The 18,897-nt window shown below is 41.0% G+C and overlaps 4 protein-coding genes across 5 annotated transcripts in view; 2 read left to right on the top strand and 2 right to left on the bottom strand.

The window, feature by feature from the left end:
* The window catches only part of LOC121956421 (potassium channel subfamily T member 2), a 52,807-nt gene extending 48,473 nt beyond the window's left edge, over nt 1-4,334 (top strand). The window contains exons 28-30 of the mRNA XM_042504618.1: nt 1,879-2,224; nt 3,925-4,009; nt 4,104-4,334. Of these exons, the coding sequence (XP_042360552.1) occupies nt 1,879-2,224; nt 3,925-4,009; nt 4,104-4,221 (549 nt within the window). The 3' untranslated portion in view covers nt 4,222-4,334. The remainder of the gene's footprint in view (nt 1-1,878; nt 2,225-3,924; nt 4,010-4,103) is intronic.
* gipc1 (GIPC PDZ domain containing family, member 1) overlaps nt 1-18,897 on the bottom strand; it is a 28,426-nt gene that overhangs the window by 4,437 nt on the left and 5,092 nt on the right. Inside the window, exons 7-8 of one of the 2 annotated variants that reach the window (XR_006106702.1) lie at nt 17,176-18,805; nt 12,577-12,581 (exon numbers count right to left, since the gene is read on the bottom strand). Coding sequence is in view for 1 of the 2 variants with exons in the window: in XM_042504638.1 (XP_042360572.1) it covers nt 18,654-18,805 (152 nt within the window). In the remaining variant the exon portion in view is untranslated. Of the gene's footprint in view, nt 1-12,576; nt 12,582-17,150; nt 18,806-18,897 lie in introns of those variants that run through there. The other variant, XM_042504638.1, reaches the window with a different exon arrangement.
* Nucleotides 8,473-11,702, top strand: LOC121956434 (C-factor-like). Its single transcript, XM_042504642.1, has 6 exons — nt 8,473-8,642; nt 10,155-10,209; nt 10,320-10,507; nt 10,588-10,749; nt 10,888-10,998; nt 11,517-11,702. Exons 1-6 carry the CDS (start codon nt 8,499-8,501, stop codon nt 11,628-11,630), a joined length of 774 nt encoding a protein of 257 aa, XP_042360576.1. The 5' UTR covers nt 8,473-8,498; the 3' UTR covers nt 11,631-11,702.
* trim35-12 (tripartite motif containing 35-12) lies at nt 11,779-15,850 on the bottom strand. The gene is made up of 6 exons (XM_042504625.1): nt 15,108-15,850; nt 14,830-14,925; nt 13,021-13,251; nt 12,915-12,937; nt 12,694-12,812; nt 11,779-12,367 (listed from the first exon to the last, which is right to left on the bottom strand). Exons 1-6 carry the CDS (start codon nt 15,651-15,653, stop codon nt 11,808-11,810), a joined length of 1,575 nt encoding a protein of 524 aa, XP_042360559.1. The 5' UTR covers nt 15,654-15,850; the 3' UTR covers nt 11,779-11,807.

Below are 18,897 nucleotides of genomic sequence, written 5' to 3'. Positions count from 1 at the left end.
ACTCTACCTGTAGGGTATCTAAACAATCTAATGAGAGGGAAGGTCACAGGGTGCATTTAGCGGCCCAGAATCAAATAACGTGGATTATAAGTATGGAAGTCCATTTTTGCTAATGTGGTGGGAAAAACAAAACAAAAAAACAAGATAGGGTAACTCATTATAATCAGAAATGTTCTCAAACTAATGGTTTTAATCTCAAAATAACAACTGACTTATTTCAAAAGAAGGACATTTATGTCAAAAATAATTACTTTTATCTCATAATAATAACTGACTTATTTCAAAATAATGACTTTTTCAAAATAATGACATTTCTCAAAATAATGAGACTTTCTGAAAATAGCTATATCGTATCATTCCTTATTTTTCGAGATACCAATCATTATTGTGAGATACTAAATCACTGGGCCCTGTCTTATACCCGATGCGCAGTGCAGTGCATGCCATTGATATTTTCTGATCAATTCACGTTATTTTCATGCCCACATAGTAGAGAAAATGTTTTTGCGCCCATCTTTGCTCCCATAGGCATCTAGATCTTTTAATGGGGTGTGGACTAAAATCAAAGGGCGCATCATTCAGATATTAAGATGCATCTACATAGATGGGTTCACATTGCCTGTTACACACACACAGAAGCGCATATGGGTTGTGGATGGTTGAAATGATACATCATTAATGAGATAAATACTAAAATGTGAAGAAAATGTGAAGATAGCAGAGAACAGAGCAAAGCTGCTCTCCACTGCTGCATTTTTGCCTCTTAAATGTCCCATGATATTTGCTACAGGGACATTACCGCTCTAACCACATTACTCTCTGCAGAAAACTGCTTATTTCTCCAATTTACTGAATCCACCATATTAATTGCAGCACGCTAGGTGCAGGCACACCTGGCTTTTAAAGGGAATGGGAGATTAATTCATAATTCACTCAAAACACACTTATGATTTATTGAGGGACTAAATACAACCCTTTACCCCATGAACCTCACTTTGTGCCAAGAATGAACCCCATTTAACTGACAAAAATGGAGTGCGACACCTTTAAAATGCACTTTAGATCATGCGCTATTAATAATTTAAATAGGGCCAATAATTTTGAGAAAGTTTCTCATTGTGTTGTGAAACCAAATCATTATTTTAAGATACTAAGTCGTTATTTCATTTCATTATAATGACTTACAGAATCATTTTTTTCCCCATCACATTGACCCACATGGACGTCCCTATTTGATATATTACGCATTAATCTTTGTTTTTTTTTTTACTCTGGACTGTAAAAACTCACTCTTTTGCTGTCAGTTTCTGCACTGTCACCATTTCTTTCATTAACTACAATAATACAGCAGAATACAAAACCATGAAGCATTTGCCTTTAAGGTTCATTTAAAGAGATCTATTCAGATGCTAATTCAGTTTGTACATGTTTTGCCAACAAGTGGATTTGGAGTTATAGAGATATCAAGACAGCCAGATCTTAGTTTTGACATGTGTATTCATCCTGTGAGACAGACACATAAAAGTATCAGAGAAATACCAGGATATCATTTTTTTTAAAAGAAAAACTAGCAAAAAAATTGTTATATTGGTTAAATAAAAGATGGGAAAGAATATTGGACTATTCATCATATGCAGCAGAGTGTATCTTGTTCATCATTCATTTTTAAAATGATAACACAGTAATAATTCCTCTTCATTTTGAGAAATCGGAGACAGCACTAGTGAAGAACTGACTTAATAAAACGAGTGTGATAGCAAGGAAATTAAATATTTCAGTGTGTGAATATGTGGTTGTGTGTGTGTGTGTGTGTGTGTGTGTGTGTGTGTGTGTGTGTGTGTGTGTGTGTGTGTGTGTGTGTGTGTGTGTGTGTGTCAGTCCCAGGTTTCCATCACAGTCGAGGACTACGAGGACACCAGAGAACCCAGAGAGCCGCTGCTGTCCCGGGCTGGAGTTCACCGCAACTCTACCTCCTCGGAGCCCATCTCCACCTCCTCCCACTCCTCAGACCACCCGCTGCTCAGGAGGAAGAGCATGCAGTGGGCAAGGCGACTGAGCAGGAAGGGCGGTCGGAGCTCCAGTGGGGCCAAGGGCGGTCCAGGCAGCGCGGCAGAGAGGATCAACCAGCAGAGACTGACCCTGTTTAGGCGCTCTGAGAGGCAGGAACTCAACGCCCTGGTGCGAACGAGGATGAAACACTTGGGCCTTTCTCCAACTGGATTCAGTAAGTCTACATTTAGTGTATGAAAGAATTCTGCCCCTGAACTTTGATAGTGGTTGAATGTAAGTCAGTAATTGAAATGGGGTAGTATGGGCTACTTTTATATTGTCAGTGTATTACCTACAGTAAAAAGCAGTCAGCACACCCCAAGTTTAAAGAAGCAGACAGAAATACCGCCACAAAGATGACCAATGTATTACAATGGACAGGGGTAGCTGCTAAACTTAATTTAGCCACCTTAAAGAAAGTCTCATAAAAAAAATACTAGGTGCACACTATGCTGAGAGCGTTGTCACTGCTTTACCTTCCATTCAGACCGTCCGTACTGATGGAGAAGCTCTTAACATCTTAGTTCCCCATCTGTGCTCTTGTCAAAGTCTCTAGACTTCATTGAGAAAAACAATAATTTTAGTTTGCTGAGCACAGGAGCTTGTAGTGGACTGCTGCTTTGATCAGTTTGTGTTATTGTGTAGTTCAAGTGAATCCAAACTAACCTTTTTAACGCCAAAGTCACACAATAACACACACTAACTGATCGAGGCATCAGTAGCCCAGCAGCTCCCATGTTTAGTGATGTTAAAGCAACGTTTTGCAACTTTTAGTTGATTGTCGAGTCTCATTCCCAGGTTGTCAAATACTGATGCATTTGGTTGATGGTTGGACCCGAAACACCAACCCAAAATGACAGTATTTGACGATTTGGAAATGACACTCAACAATCAACTGAAGTTGCATAATGCTGCTTTAAATCACTGTTTTCCTCTGGCTTTAAAGAGTGATATAAGGGCTTCATTTCCCCATCAGAAATCACTGTCTGATATTAGAGTAAAGCAGTGAAAATATTCTAAATATAATGTACACCCAAACTGATTTTTGAAGGCGCAACTTTTTATTAGGTGGCTTAAATATAGCTTATGATGCCTGGGGTGGTTCTCAGGCCTGCTTCTCCAAAATGGGGGCTAAGTGACATCTAGGCAATTCACTGGCTATGGTTACGTACCTGATAAAACAGCATTTTAAAAGATCCAAACCAACCCTTTCATTAAATCAGGTTTGACGTTCTTTACTGTAATTTTGTGCTGCATATCTGATTGATTATTTCTATTTAATTTGACTTTATACTTCTACAATAAAGACGTATATATTGTGCTTTTTATCCCACTACATTTTTTTTAGAGTTGTAGTTTACAAATAAAGACTTACATAAAAAAAGCACATATCAGCTTTTAAAATACAACACATTAAGATTAAACTCACCCTTTTTAACTTGTGACTCCTTACAGCACTTAAATATTGCTCAGCCAGCCTATAAAATGCTACATGCACATTAATAAATCATTAAAAACCCAACAATGTCATACACTTACATGTAATTTATATGGGACCTTTTTTGCATTATAAGTACTTTGATTCTTTGCTGATAATTCCTGCTCCACTGTCATTTTACTGTGCTCTTAGTGTACTATTAATTATAGTTAGAAGTATTTTTACGTTGTTGTATTGGCACTTTTACTTAAGGAAATGGTCCGAGTACTGTTATTGTTATTGTTACTGTTGTGTCCATTTTTATCTAAATGTGTCTTCCTGTCTTGTATCTCACAGTAACGAAGCCTTTATTCAGTACGGATGTTGAACAGCCTGCTGCATTTCCTGCGCCTGTTTTATTTCCTGCATCACTCACACCTCTTTTCTTCCTGCATCAGATGGGATGACAGACCAAGGGAACAGACTGTCTTATATCCTCATCAACCCTTCTCCAGACACCAGGCTGGAGCTGCATGATGTCGTGTGAGTACACTGCACCAAATGAAATTGATAGCACTGTAAACTGAGCACGGCATGAAAACTATTACAGGATTGTATGTCTGTGCCCCATCTGTAGGTACCTGATCAGACCAGACCCCCTCTCTCTGGTGCCCAATCAGGGTAGCAGCAGGAAGTGCAGCGCCGGGATCTCGGAGAGCCACAGGTTTGATACGCAGGACAGCACCCATCTGTGAGAGACAAAAAAAAAAAAAAGACAAATATACTGTCAGAACACTGCCAGGGTGAGGAGACACAACAACACACCTTTGAGAAAGAAACAGTAGGATGGAAAGGGACACAACCAGATGGGACACGGCCCCAATATCTCCTCTTCTCTCAGAACTGACTGTGCCGGTCTTGCATGGACCTTTTCTATAATGATGGGAATGTTTTATTTATGCACCTTTCTATTTTCAAAGCGGAGAGCTGCGGACACAGAAGTGCATTTATTGAAAAACTGTATGTATTTATATCTGTGTATGTGCATGTTATGTACTGCATTGCGTTTGTGCAGTGTGTGTGTGTGTGTGTGTGTGTGTGTGTGTGTGTGTGTTTGTGTGCGAATGAATGTGTATGTATGCTTATGGATCAAGAGCAAGACACTGCCAGTTTTATCAGGACAGCAAAAGGAATCTGCTGCCAAATGAAGGTCAAAGGAAGGTGTTTTTTGTGTCCTCTGTGTCGTAGGTGTGTTTTGTCACACTTCATGTTGTTTGACGTATTGGAAAGTGATCCTACAGTGCACACACACCTCTTTTTTTTTTGTCTTCATAAAGCCTTTTTGAAACTTTTAACTTGTTGCTTACACAGTCAAACACACACATTCGTTTTACGCTCACCAGCAGCGGAGGAATCCAAAGAGCACCGGTCTCATTAATTGACCTAAGTTATCCGAGAGGATGCATCATCAGCGCAGGGCATTCAGTCACATTACTGTCTTGAGTATGTTGATGTCTTTAGTTAATGCAAGCTTTCTTAAATCAACCTGTTTCTGAGTTTACTGTTGGCCTGTTGTCAGCGTGAGCCGTCCAGCCATCATCTGGCTTTTCTGACATGTATGTAGAGATGCAGAGGATGGACAAAATTAGTGGAACATATACCATCAAATAATGCCATCTAGTACAATAGCCCTGCAATAAATACTGCCTTTGTGAAGCTTATAGTGTAACGTTTTTGAGACGGTGTCAGAGAGGTGTTCAGCTCTCCGTTTTGAAGCCGATTTATAAGCTTTACAATTAAATAGTTGCTGTATTTATTGAATAATAAATATCCACTTTAACAAGTCATTCGTTTGCTAATTAAGAATTAAAAACTATGATATAATTAGATTTTTTAGCCTGGAAAAAAATCTCTAAAAACAAGTGAAAAAATGTGCAATTAGAGTTCAATCACTCTGCTTGTTTATCAGCCTAGTCTACCTTATTTTGTAGATTTTCAGTTGTGTTAAGAAGTCTGAGATTTTAATCTGCTATATTAAAGTCCTTGTTAGGGTGGACATTTATACTGTTTATTTACTGAGGATTTGCAAGCCTCTGTAAATTTTTTGTCAGAAATTCTGAATGTGCTGTTTCACACAGAAACGGTGCAATCATGTGGTGGGAATGCTAACCTGCATCCCTGCAAACAACACTGCTGTAGCTTTAGTGCCATTATGACAGATGAAAATATGTATATATTAAAGTCAGTCAATATAGCTTGCCATTGCTTTATTGCTGTTCTGGTGTCAGTTTGTGCAGCTTTAACCGTATTCTCTTTGGACGATTTCACTCCTCACCTAGTAGATTCATAACTGTAGCTGTATATAAAATGATTACAATGGTTTACAAGTACATCTTAAAACTGCTTTTCATCAGTCCTCATATTATTATTATTTCTAAATTATTCACTTGATTGTCTGACACAGAATGTCTTTTATGTGGCTCACATTTCTGAACTATTTTTGCTGTCAGTGCATCAACGCTGTAACTCACACTAAATGGCTCTAATTCATCTAATATAATGTCCCCTGGCTCATGAGATACCACATAACACTGCAACATAATCATGCACAGGATAAACTAAAGAGAAAGAAACTCTGCTTACCAGCACTGATGCCCCATGTGATAATCAAGAAAGAGTAAGTGAAAAGGTGTGCAGGGCTTGGACAGGTGAACTCAGTCAGGTTAATGAGCAGTGAACAAAGAATCAAAGGAACCAATCAGTGCTGAGGAAGGTGAAGGAGAGGAAGTGAGATAAGTGAGGAAAAGAAGTGTCAAAATAAAGGGGGAAAAGGAATCTTTACTACATCCATGCTTTGCAGAAATGTACAATGCTAAAATTTTATTTTGGCAACTGAGCTGTGAGAGGGGTTTTGTCATTGCAATTTTGTCATCACTGTCATCCCACATCCCACTGACAATGAGGAACAAGACAAAAAATCTCTACAGTATTGTCACAAATGCACACCGATGGTTTGCTATTTTTTCTTTTTATACCTTGGCTTGGTCCTCCCCTTCTTTGTTCATCTGGATCTTTTGATGACCCTCAGGTGGGCAGCAATGCTTTGGTTTTATACAACCAGGCCAGTTGAAGGTTACATCATAAAGGATTCAGCATGATCAAATATGAGGGAATTTAACATGATTACATCAGTCAGTAGTTACATACAGGCTACAGGATTCAGCATTATCAAACAGAATTTTCCCTTACAGCTACCCAGGATGGTTTTGCTCTTGTCCTTCATCATCCTCTCCAGCCTGACCACAGAGTCCGCCTTTCTTACCAGCATGTTAAGTCTGCTGGCCTCACTAGCCTTAATGGTAGCACCCCAACAAAACCACAACCGGCATCAGTGCCCAGCCCATTTTTTTTAATTGATTTACTTGTATGAGTCCCCCCCCCTCAGATGATAACAGGAACAGGGGGGGGGCTTCATTTCCTCTCTCATCAGCTTCTTGGTTTTGCTTTTACTGAGCTTAAAGGGGATGTTGTTGCACCATGTTACAACACTCTCTATCAGTCCTCTGTACTGCTCATTGTCTTTGTTGATGCATCCAACCATAATGGAGTCATTGCAAAAAACTATTCTAGATGCCACAAACCTGAGTTAAACTGGAAGAGTAAAATAAATGGCCCCAGGACAGTTCCTTGAGGTGCACTGCCAGTGTTAGTTATCATAATCTCAGAGACACTGCCATCTGCTCTGACACGCTGTGGCCAGCCAGTGAGGTAGTTGTGACCAATGACACAGTGTCAGAACCTTTTCTACTAGGAGGCTGGTGCTGAAATATCCATAGGCGTTTCCAGTCACCTCTTTTTCAGCTCCGCTAAATTTGTATTAATTTAAGCCTTGTCTATTTTGCATGTCTTGGTGATGGCATGTGGCTGCAGGTCATTACCAAGATGAGGGAATCAACTCAGCCATCTGTGAGCTCTCCTGCTGCAGAATTTTAGCTAGCTAGATGCTAGCTAGCAAGGTCGAGGACTTAAAATGAAAACATCAGTAAACGTCAATGAACATATGGAGAAGAATGAACTTTACTAGTATCCTGCTAGCCATAGTACAGGTGTTGGAAATTAAACCAGATGACCGCCATGCTGCATCATTTTCCAACAGGGTATCAGATGTCCTGGACAGCACTGTTCACCCAGGCTCTTTTTCTATTTGCTGATCTGACAGATTAGAGAACTCTGGTGAGAGGAGTGAAAAAGTGTGCTTTATGGTGAATAAGGACTGGTGGGACGGAGGGAATATGAGGTGCTGTCCTGTTCCTGCTGTGGATCACTGATGACGTTCAGAAGTGGCTGCAGAGCAGAGGAGGACTGACCATGCTGCAGTCTTTTTGGGGTCTGGATGTGTGGACATTTATATTATCCTACAACCAACATTAACACCTATAAAGCAGCAGACAATAATTAAAGGAGGAGTACATTACAGTGCACAAGTTGAAGGAGCTGAGGGCATCACATTGCAATGGAGTTGTATCTTGTCAATATTTAGCTAAGTTGTGTTACATCGGCTAGGTTGCATCAATAATCAAAGTCTAACATGACTCATCACTAGACAAGGTAGTGCAGACAAAATGGAGAGAGTGTGTCTTTGACTTTAAGTCAGTTCATTGGAAATTTCCTTTATGTTTGTCATCTGGATGTCCCTTGTTTGAGTTGCTTTGCTCTTTGTTTTCAGAGTTTTGAAAAGCAAACACAACCTAAACTCCTACTCTTCATCTAGCATATTTGAAAATTATCACCCTGGTTATATTTGCCTGCTAGAAGTTTGTTTTATTTTATCCATGGCAAGACGTAGCTCTCTCAGTATGTGTGCCAAACACTGCACATGCCTGACTTGTCACAGTGACTGGAGGTGGAGTGGAGGACGGGAAATCTCAAACACACTGCCATATGAGAACATGGGAGTGGCCAGGCTAAAACCATTCAACCGGGGCTTATATAACAGCTCAGACAGGGAATTGTGCAAGTTGAGTCAGAGGAAATGGCAGCTCAACCAGTCAGCGTGCTTATCACAGGGGCCAACAGAGGCCTGGGCTTGGAGATGGTTAAGCAAATGTTGGAGTCTCCCCGTCGAGTGCGAAAGCTGTTTGCCTGTTGCAGAGACCCAGATGGACCCAGGGCTGAGGTGAGATTCTTTACTTAGTCTGTGGTTCATTGAACTCCTCAGCAAATAACAGAACAGATAGCAAACATAAAAATAAAAAGATCATGTTTCAAACTAAAAAGTTGCAGTCACTGACAAGAAGCAAGAATCCTGCATTTATAGTTTTCTTTGCAAAGTAGCAATACTTGAGTTAATCTTTGCTCACCAGCAAAGTCAAATTATTAGCCAACCCCAGATTCACTCTTGTTTGGCGTTATGCATGTGTTTCTTGGTTGTCAGCTTGCTTACAGTATGGCACCTGGCCGCTTCCTTTTTATAAAGCCCCGACCTCACCTTAGCACTATGGAGGTACTAGCCCATAAACATCCCAAACACAGAAAATGGAAAAGGCAGAGAACAGACAGACATCAGGGGTTTCAAACTTATGCAATGGTGGTGATATTTTGTTAAACTAGATATCTTCAGGCATCCATTCGCACCAACTATGTCCATATAGCTTCTTGGTTGTCCCCTGAACCCTCATCTAAAGAGAATCTTTATTGAACTGGGTCCAAACGAGTCACTCCTTAACTTGAGAAATCTCAAAGTAAATGTTTTACAATTACTGTACTCCTTAAAATGAATGAGAAACCTTGACTTTCATATTGACACTTTTCAACTAGTCTATTTACTTCAACTACATAACAGAATTTCTGAACCTCAGTCATGATTTTGTAGTGCCTCCCAAAGATACTCGGTGGCCCCATCTGACCACCCCTATGAAAAAAATCTTTAGGATGCCATTGATTTAGAGGGACTACTATTGTTTGAGTCTATACATTCTTATTTATTTAATTTTTTATAGTAAAGTCCTGCAAAGAACATCTTTAATAAAAGTAATGCTTAGACTTTTGGTCAGCTAAAACTTGAGAAAAACAAAACAAAACAAAAAAACAGGATGAGGTTGACTAAACATGGTAAAAACTAATAAAGACATCACTCAGGACTAGGATTACATTTTAAAAATAACCGACAAAATTTACAACAGTGTACATGACAGAGGAAAGGCCATGGACATGTAAAGACAAAGGCAGTGATTAAGAGAGGCACTGTAAATCTGGCACATGCTAACGCCCTTACGGGAGGTGTGTATTTGTTCAGGTGTGGACTTCAAATATGAGTAATCTCTCTCCAGAATCTCTCCAAATGATTATTAGGCATGCATTAATGTGTCCAATGTGTTTTAATGTTAGAGTTGATAAAGGAGGGGCTTTATACACTGCTGAGTAGCTTGACCTTCTATGATATATATCACAATTCATTGGTTGATTTAGCTTTTATATCAATAATCTTCAGCTGCAGTGTAGTTAGAATATTTACTTACAAAATGCAGCGAAGCATAAAAATGAAAATACTCAAAGAAAGTGTGAATATTGCAAAATGATACCAACTTGAGTAAATGTTCTTAGTTACTTTCCACCACTGCTTAAAAGTGAGTACAAGTGATCAACAATGTGTGGCAATTACAAACATGTCTTTTCTGTATAATTACAGGCCTTGCAAACGCTCGCAAAGAAGCATCCAAACATCATCTCCATCATCCGTCTCGGTACAAGCTGTTCCATATCCAGGCCTCCATGAATAGTCTACAGCTCTGATATTTATTTGACAGTCTGCTATTGACCCAAAATAATGCTCCACTTTCTTTCTCTCTGTCAGATGCCAATGACCTTTGTAGCATCAAACAGAGCGCGCAGAAGGTGGGATCTGTGGTGGGGACGGGGGGTCTGAACCTGCTGATAAACAACGCAGGCATCCTGGCCAGTGGCACCCTGCAGGAGACCAGTCCCGAGGACATGCAAAATTCCTTCAACACTAATGTCATGGGGCCTATGAACATGATTAAAGTAAGGGAGAGGAGAACCTGAAACCAAGAGCTCTAATGATGTTTCCTCTCATTGACTTTCCTGCTGGTTGTCATTATCAGGAGTTCCTGCCTCATCTTCGCTCCGCAGTGAAGGCTAGTGGGATGTCAGGGATGTCCAGTAGCAAAGCAGCTGTCGTCAACATCTCCTCAGTTTTGGGTTCAATGGAAATGATAAAACAGTCATATGCCGCCTTCCCTGTCATCTCCTACCGCATCAGCAAGGTGAGTGACATTCTGCTAACACCGTGATCGGCTACTCAAAGGTTTCCTCTTACATTTGTTAACTAGAGCTGTTAAATCATCCGTCACCTCAACTGCCCTGTCCGTCCACTCCTTTTCCTCCCTCTCTTGTCCTCTCAGGCAGGTTTGAACATGCTGGCACTGTGTGCTGCAGAGGAGCTGAAGAAGGATGAGATCCTGTTTTCTCTGCTGCACCCTGGCTGGGTGCGCACTGACATGGGTGGAGAGGAGGTGAGTCAGCAGTTTTCATACAGGAAACAATGGAACAGTGTAGAGTAACTAGTCAGCTCTGAATCATGGTTTACTTTATTTAAGATGCCCTCCAATGAAAAATCAAGTTTTGAAACTAGTTAATAATCCCCTTCGGGGTTTTGTTGATGCAAGACAAGTGAAATCAGCAGTAATGGCTGAACTTAGTTGTTTTTAAACTCAGATTTAGATCAAGCTCCCATAGACATGACAATTTGACACAGTGGCCCAATATGGAATAACAACACTGGGGTCCATCACACAATGTCATGGAGCCAAACAAATTCCTCCAATAGAGTCCATGAAACAACAATCCGACATCGGAGAACTAGCGGTGACGAAATCTCCCCGCTGTGTAGCCCTCACATTGCTGTCTCTAGTCCAAAAAGTTGCACAGGAACAAAAACAAAACAGTTCTGTGTCACATTTGTAGAGAAAGAGAGAAGAGCACTGACCTCATGTGTGAGCCTTCATGTTAATGGTGTATTTCCGACCACCAGGGGGAGATTGATGCTCCGGAGAGTGTGCAGGGGATGTTACGTGTGATGGCCTCCCTGACTGAGAAGCAGAACGGAGCCTTCCTGGATTATAAGGGCAACACTGTCCCCTGGTAGCTTTAATTTCATTAATTGCAGTCAAACACAAAATGAACTGAAGTGAAATAAACAAATATTAGTTCTTGTTACTTTGCTTGTATCTGATTTTACACACACACACGACACTTAGACGATTTAATACACACTCTGTAATTTCTTAAATTTGAAATATATCCTCTGTGAGGTGTTGTCCAATCACCATGTGGCACTGTTCCATACAGCCACCTTTGCAGGGCAGATCTTAAGCGGGCTGGGGTTGTTGCCATTGATGTTGGCTCCTGGGCAGAGAAAGGGGTACATCTTCTCAGTGAAGTAGTCGGAAAAGGTGTAGATGGGCGTCATGCTGACAGGGTTGGAGAAGGTCACCTCTCCGGATTCATAGTCCAGCTGCACCCGGACTCGGGTCAGCTCTCCCTCTAGATGCAGCGGGGTGCTGGGCCTTGTCATGGCCGAGTACTCGCCCTCGTAGTGTGAGATCATCCAAAAGCCGCCCTCGGGACAGCCCGAAATTCGGCCTTTCCTGTCGATGGACTCCTTGACCACCCCGAGCATCCAGTCTGACTTGTCGCCCACTTCCACCTCCCAGGCGTGGCGGCCTGAAGTGAAGCCCTCGGAGCCCAGTAGGAACACAAAGTGACCGAAACGTTCAGGATTGTCTGGGAGCTTCTGGAGACATCCGCTGTTGGCGACACAGGTCAGGTCTGTGGACAGGGACAACCAGGAGTAGGCAGTGTTGGGGTCCAGGGTGATGGGTGCTGAAAAGGAACAACAATAAATGAATTACTCATAATATAAAAGACAGACAGCTTTGTTAAAGAACAACAAATTTTACTACCTACACTCCTAGAAATAAGGGTTCCAAAAGGGTTCTCCCTTAAGGGCTAAGGTTCTACCCAGAGCAATTTCCTGCTGAGGAACCCTTTCTTGAAGTTCTTTAAGGGTTTTTTGCATACAGTCGCATAACATAACCTCCTAAAATTACAAAAATAATCAATGTATTTGACCTGTACTTCAACAAAATTCAATTCACAAAATTGTACATGTTGCCAAACATCACACACACAGTCATGTGAGTGCTTACTGTACTGAACCAGCTCCGCCATCTTCTCCCATACATGGTACTTGAGGGAACCGACATGCTTGGCCACATTTATAAGAGCACCCGACACTTTTTCTGGATTATTCTGTGGAATTTCTGCTCTGTGAGAAGAAAAACACACATGAATCCACCAATACTAAACAGGTACAATGTAAACTGAATCTGGTAAACAGAACAGATGCAGAAAATTAGAAAACTGTTACCTTTTCTTTGTGTTGGCATAATTCTGAAATCAAAAGAGTAAAAGAGTGTTACAAACTGTTTACGTGGTCCTATGAATTCAGAGAGAAAAAATGTACTAACACTTACCTTCAGGAAGAGAGCATCGCTGGAAGCAATCTCATTCTCAATGGCAATGACGGCATGTGAGAAGGTGAGGATACCTCTAGTGATGCTTTCTGACTTCTTCTTCACCAGCTCTTTCTTCTCCTCATCCTCCTGCCGCAGGGCAGCCAAGCGAGCCGTCTCCTCCCTCTGAAGAAACTCGCGCAGCTGCTCAAACTCCTCCTTGATCTGCTTTTCTGTGGCTTGAGTCTGGTTCTGGCACACATGGAGATAAGGCTTAACGCAGGAATACCGTGAATGTATAATGTGACTGAATTGCCTGTTGTTGTAGTCTACTTATCTAGTCATCCTCTGTTTATCCACATCTCTCAGGAATAATTATCATTACTTACCTTAACTCACCGGTGGTAATCTTGAAAAGTAAAGGTCACGGCTATTTTGCACGTTAAGTGTTTTTTGTGACCATAAAAAAAAACAGAATAACCACAACATCCTATTATGAGCCTGCAGTTCTCTCATTTTCTCTTCGTTATCTCTTAAAACTCCTTTTCCTAGTTTTTTTTCCCCACAGTATCCCTCTGAAACATACCAGCCCAGTCACCAGAAAAACATGTTGGCGTTGTATGTTTCTACAAACCATAGATATGTGATAGTCATACATTTCATACATATCATATCAACGTTTCTAAGATGACGCAGTGTATGAGTGGAAATTGTCAGCAGGAGGTGGAAGTGAAGGTGGATAGCCTATAAAGAGGTGAGACGCCTACACACCACAGTCTGAGACCAGCAAACGATAAAACCAGCTGTTCTTTCAGTGAACCATCTGCGCGTTTCCAGCAGCCTTTTAGCCACGAAATGTAGGATTTTAAAAAAACATTTTTTCTTGGCTTTGTTTTCAAGCTTTTTTTTCCAATTGCATTTTCTGCTGCAATAGCGACAAGAAAAATGTTTTTCTTTTTCTTTTATTTTTAACTGAGACGTGCCTGTGACTTGAGCAAAGATAGTGTCATGAAATGTTTTTTTTTTTTTTTTTTTAACCAAGACATTACTGTGTTTCCTGCTGGGCCAGATCATGGATGTATTATAAGGAAGTCCAGATTAGTCACATGAAAAGCGTTACTTTTATTTTCTCTTTTCTTTCTTTTTTTTTTGTTGTTTGTTAAAAAAAGAGATATGGCTGCGTTTCTAACCAGAACTTCCCCTTGAAAAGCTTTTTTTTGTTTGTTTTTTGGTTTGTTTTCCTAAATCATGGTTGCATTTCCAGTCGGGATTGTGCAAAATTGTGTACTTCAAGACAAAACATAATCTTTTCCTAACCATAAGCAAGTGTTTTTAGTACTTAAACAAAACCACATTAACCACAGTGTTGTTGAAACATTTAAATAAAAACGTAAAGTTACATGGTATCTTCATTATAACCACATACAAATGTAACATATACATGGTTTGCAGGAATATCAATGCAGACATTTATTCTGCGAGTGGGTTAAGTATGATATATCATATGGTCTCTAATCCTGACTTCAGCTAACAATCCTGAATCAAAAACCTTTTTCTAAAAGGCTCAAAATTGGTAACTTTGTGTTCTTGTTTTTGAAAAAAAAAACAAAAAACAAACAAAACAAATACAAATAATATAGCTCTGACTGCTCAGTCCAAAACATCATTCAGGCCCAATCTGAAAATTTAAGAAGCCAACTAGGTGGCTTTTTGTGACGCCATGGCTGAAATGTTTACACACTAACAACACATGGCTCAACTTTAGTCACAGTCACACCAGCGGTCATGCTGGGCCTCTCATGTTTCATGGAAATGTGTGCTTATTGATACCTTGATGTGCACAGTTGTGTCATCACACTCCTGCTTGGCTTCATACAGGCACCGCAAGTTTTTCTTCAGAGGAACCAGATCCTTCTTCATCTCAGCCTAAAGGGTGAGGGTAGAGAAAGTGCCAGAATGTCAGACAACATGCAGCATACAGTCACATTCAGTAGCTGAAATGATCAGTTTGACACAGATTCAAATATTTCTGGTGTTCCTGCCTTCCACTAATGACTGAAAACATGTTTTTAAGCAGGACAAACTGCAGCTAAGCAAGAACGCATTACCTTTAGGTCCTGTGCTCCCTCTTCTAAGGGGCACACTCTGTGTCCCTGGTGCTTCTTGGAGGTGTGACACACACAGCAGAGGGCTTCAAAGTCATCCAGACAGAAGAGCTTGAGAACTTCCCCATGTGTGGCGCACTCCACCTCCACCATCACTTCTTGCATCCCTGTCCCATCGGCCCCTTCACCTGCTCCAGCCGCAGCCGTCCTGCGATCCTGCTCCCTCAGGAAGGTGTCGGCCACATTCTTCAGCGCCAGGCTCACCGTGGGCTCCGTCAGGGAGCACTTCCTCCTGCAGACGGGACACTCACGCCTGGCCTTCTTCTTGTTCCAGAACTGCTGCAGACAGTCTCTGCAGAAGCTGTGGCTGCACTTGAGCACCACGGGGTCCTTGAAGATCTCACAGCAGACGGGACAAGACAGCTCGTCTTCCAGCATGGAGCCCGAGCGCGAGGAAACAGCCCGCGGTCGAAGGGCTGAAGCCACCTTCGGACTCTGGAAAAAGGAAAGTTTTCCAGGCTGAGAGGAAGCACGTGGGCGCAGCGCCATGGCAGGTTCCTGTTAGCGCGGGAAGCTGCTTTTATAGCTGCGGTTGTTTGTTGCAGAAAAGGCAGTTAGGAAGAAGAAGTGCTCCTCGCTGACTGCAGAGTCCACAGAGTAATCTGGACACAGTTTATGAGCAACCAGGGTTATAGATCAACAGGGACTTGAAGAACAGGTTTACTTCACTTGTAGTAAATAAAGGACATGTAACCATCCCTCGTCTGTCTGCCACCATAGCTCTGTGGAACAGGGCTCCAAGCTGAGTCAAAAAAAAGCATATTTTTCTTCTTTGGAGAAAAAAAACATAGCTGTAAGTGCTCAGGCAACTTTTGGTCTATTTTTTAGTGAAAAGGACAACAAAGCCAGGAGATACTGTAGGAAGACACACAAACAAAACTCAAAACAGCTACATAAACTTTCCTGCAACATGTCTTATCTAAACATACTCCAAAGGGTATTTAGTGTTGAACTGGGACACAGGCCTGGAGGTGACCCCGCTGAGCTTGACCAGCACTATCAACTTTACTGAGGTGTATCTTCTTACGTTACCACTGCTGGCCTGCCGACACTCAAAGTGATTTCTGGTTAGATGTCATATATATTTCAGGAGGACACAGGAGTGAGAAGACACACAAACACAACTCGGGGAGGTGTCTGTAAATGTTGGAAAACACTCCAACGGATTGCAGTATTTTCTCTCCTTTTTAAAGGTCCATTGTGCAGGATTTACGGGAATATATTGGCAGAATGAAATGAAATATAATAAGTTTTATTCTTCAGTGTATAAAATCATTTAAGAATCGCCATGTTTTCAGTTCATTAGAATAAGCTGTTGATATGTTTATATGGAGAGGGTCCTCGGCAATGGAAAAGGCTATGATGCGCCACCACGTTTCTATAGTAGCCCAGAATGGACAAACAAAACACTGGCTCTAGATGGGGACATTTGCTTTCCCATTTTTGCCTCATAAGTAGCAGTCCTTCTGTTAGTGCCAGAAAAAAAAATTAACCTAAAACTGCTTTACTCAATCTTTTTACCACTTTAAAGGCCTATTTTCTTTCACTGTTTTTGTGTCCACAAACGTCACAAAATAACCTCACAGTTTGTCAATCAAGTTTGCGCACTGACTCCAATTTTATGCTTTTTATGCATATGTCAAAAGCCCTCCGAAAGTTGTTTGACCAAGACGCGCACTCTGTTTCCAAAGACCTTAAATTAACTGGTCTGTTTGTTTTGGAGAGGTAAACAATTTGGCTCCCTGTAAAAACCCCTTGAACAATGAGCACTAAAGGAATTCTAACTGGGAGAAGTTTCAGCTGGTTGCAATCCTCACAGCTGGATGTCACTAAATCTCCCTTAATCTTACAATGAAACTTTCAACAGTGTTAAATAATCTGATATATAGAAAACATTTTTACAGACCCGACCAGTCTAAAAGGGCTCCCAGCTTAAAGCGGCAGTGTTTTAGGAAAGAGCCAACAGAAGGAGAACTGCCATGTCGATGTTATTATTGCATTATAATTGGACATTGACAACAGTGTAATACAAAGCCATCAAAATAATGTGTTCTTCTCAGTGTTACAGTGTTCTAGCATCAGCTCCATTACATTTAGAGATTCATTAACTCTGAAGAATGAAACAAAACTACAAAATAGCTTCATACATTTGGATATACTGAAAAGGTTAACACCAATTTTTTTTTAAGCAGTTTACCTACGCTGAGTAGTTGGTGCAGCATTGCCTCTTTTTCCTCTCAATGAACAAGACAAGTCACTGCGACACGTGAAGGAAGTAGTTTGGTATCATTCTGTTCCAATGACGGGATACTTGACTTTTTTCAGCATCATGCACCAGAACGCATACTTCTAACAAAAACGTATAAAATGCATGACATGAGAAGAAATGAAGGCATTTTGTCCGTAACAGATTCCTTTTCTCTCTCTTTTTTTTTTTACACACAACTTTTTCTTCTTTAATACTGCCTTCTGTAATGCTTCAAAATAAAGTAGTTGCAACACAAGATCAAATTCATCATCCATTTCACAAACTCTGTTTTAAAATAGACATCACATCACTTTATATAAAAACACTAGCTATAAAAAAATAAGTCAAGACAACCCCACAAACCTGGAACCAATCTGCTTCTCATCCCTACCTTCAATAAAAGGTCAATAACACTGATTTTCTGTAACACTGTCAAATGTATGAAAGTGGAATGTGCTGTAGTTAACGTCATTACAGCGTGGAGTGTGTTAATGGTAAACAAATACCACTGGTCTTTTAGTCAGCGAGCTACATGTAGCTATGACCTTTTTGCAACTACACTTTTTTCTTATACCAAAAAAAAACAAAAACAAAAACATAAAACCAGCAGAATCCATTACAAAGATAAAAATATGCCAGCACATGCTTGTAAAACTGATCCATGACAGTAACAGCGAGTGGTTCAGGACAACACTGTAGCTCAGGGAGGCCTTGTACTGTGCAATAACTGCTCACCAGGTGAGGTACAGTGCAATCTCTGTTCCCGTCTGTTGTTGGTTTACAGCGCAGTGCAACACAGTGCAATGTGGGAAAAAAAAAAAATCACATTTCTTTTTTTGCTAAGTATCAAAGATCTACTTTGTGTTAGCGGTTCATTTCTCCCATATTAGAGATTTCTGCTGTACTTGTTCCACTGCCAGCAACTACAACAATGACATGCAGGTTCATGTGATGCGGTCAAAGGGAATGCTCATCGGCGTGCTTGTAGTTTTTGGAAAAAAGCCGGAAGACAAATAAAAGCACTTGGGAAGTCATCGCAGTCGCCTTCTTCTCCCATTAACTGCCATTATCCTCCTCGTCGAGGCAGAGTCTCCCAGAATGGTACACTCTAAATCAAAAATAGTAGGAGTATACACTGGAATAAAAACAAACTCATGACGGTAGTGTTGTGTTTCCTAGTAGTGCTGAATGTTGTGGGTGTCGCGAACACACAGGTTGTTCTGCTCCGTTAGTTTCTGTGGTTACACTCGCCCGACCTTAGCATCGCCGATGGCACCCCAGACATCGAAAACAAATTCGTCTGGGAAGGCAAAGTCCCCGAGGGTTTCATCTAAAGCCTCTGCAAATTCATCAGGGTTCTTTTTGTCCTTTCCCAGCTCCACCATGGTAGCCGCTGAGGAGACGGAGAGAGGGCAGAGAACGTTTGGTGAAAAACGCGAGTGACACTAACTCATTCTGACACCTGTAGAGCCAACAAATACACAC

The sequence above is a fragment of the Plectropomus leopardus genome, chromosome 17 (assembly GCF_008729295.1).
Source record: "Plectropomus leopardus isolate mb chromosome 17, YSFRI_Pleo_2.0, whole genome shotgun sequence".
Classification (NCBI taxonomy): Eukaryota; Metazoa; Chordata; class Actinopteri; order Perciformes; family Serranidae; genus Plectropomus; species Plectropomus leopardus.
This window is presented reverse-complemented; position numbering and strand designations above follow the sequence as displayed.

What these genes read in the sequence shown, in the direction of transcription:
- LOC121956434 (XM_042504642.1), top strand. Translation starts at nt 8,499, where the DNA reads ATGGCAGCTCAACCAGTCAGCGTGCTTATCACAGGGGCCAACAGAGGC. An exon ending in GGCCTATGAACATGATTAAA is followed by an intron (nt 10,508 to 10,587) that starts GTAAGGGAGAGG and finishes TGTCATTATCAG; the next exon opens with GAGTTCCTGCCTCATCTTCG. An exon ending in TCTCCTACCGCATCAGCAAG is followed by an intron (nt 10,750 to 10,887) that starts GTGAGTGACATT and finishes TTGTCCTCTCAG; the next exon opens with GCAGGTTTGAACATGCTGGC.
- trim35-12 (XM_042504625.1), bottom strand. Translation starts at nt 15,653, where the DNA reads ATGGCGCTGCGCCCACGTGCTTCCTCTCAGCCTGGAAAACTTTCCTTT. An exon ending in TATGCCAACACAAAGAAAAG is followed by an intron (nt 12,813 to 12,914) that starts GTAACAGTTTTC and finishes TTCTTCTCACAG; the next exon opens with AGCAGAAATTCCACAGAATA. An exon ending in GGCGGAGCTGGTTCAGTACA is followed by an intron (nt 12,368 to 12,693) that starts GTAAGCACTCAC and finishes GTTCCTTTTCAG; the next exon opens with CACCCATCACCCTGGACCCC.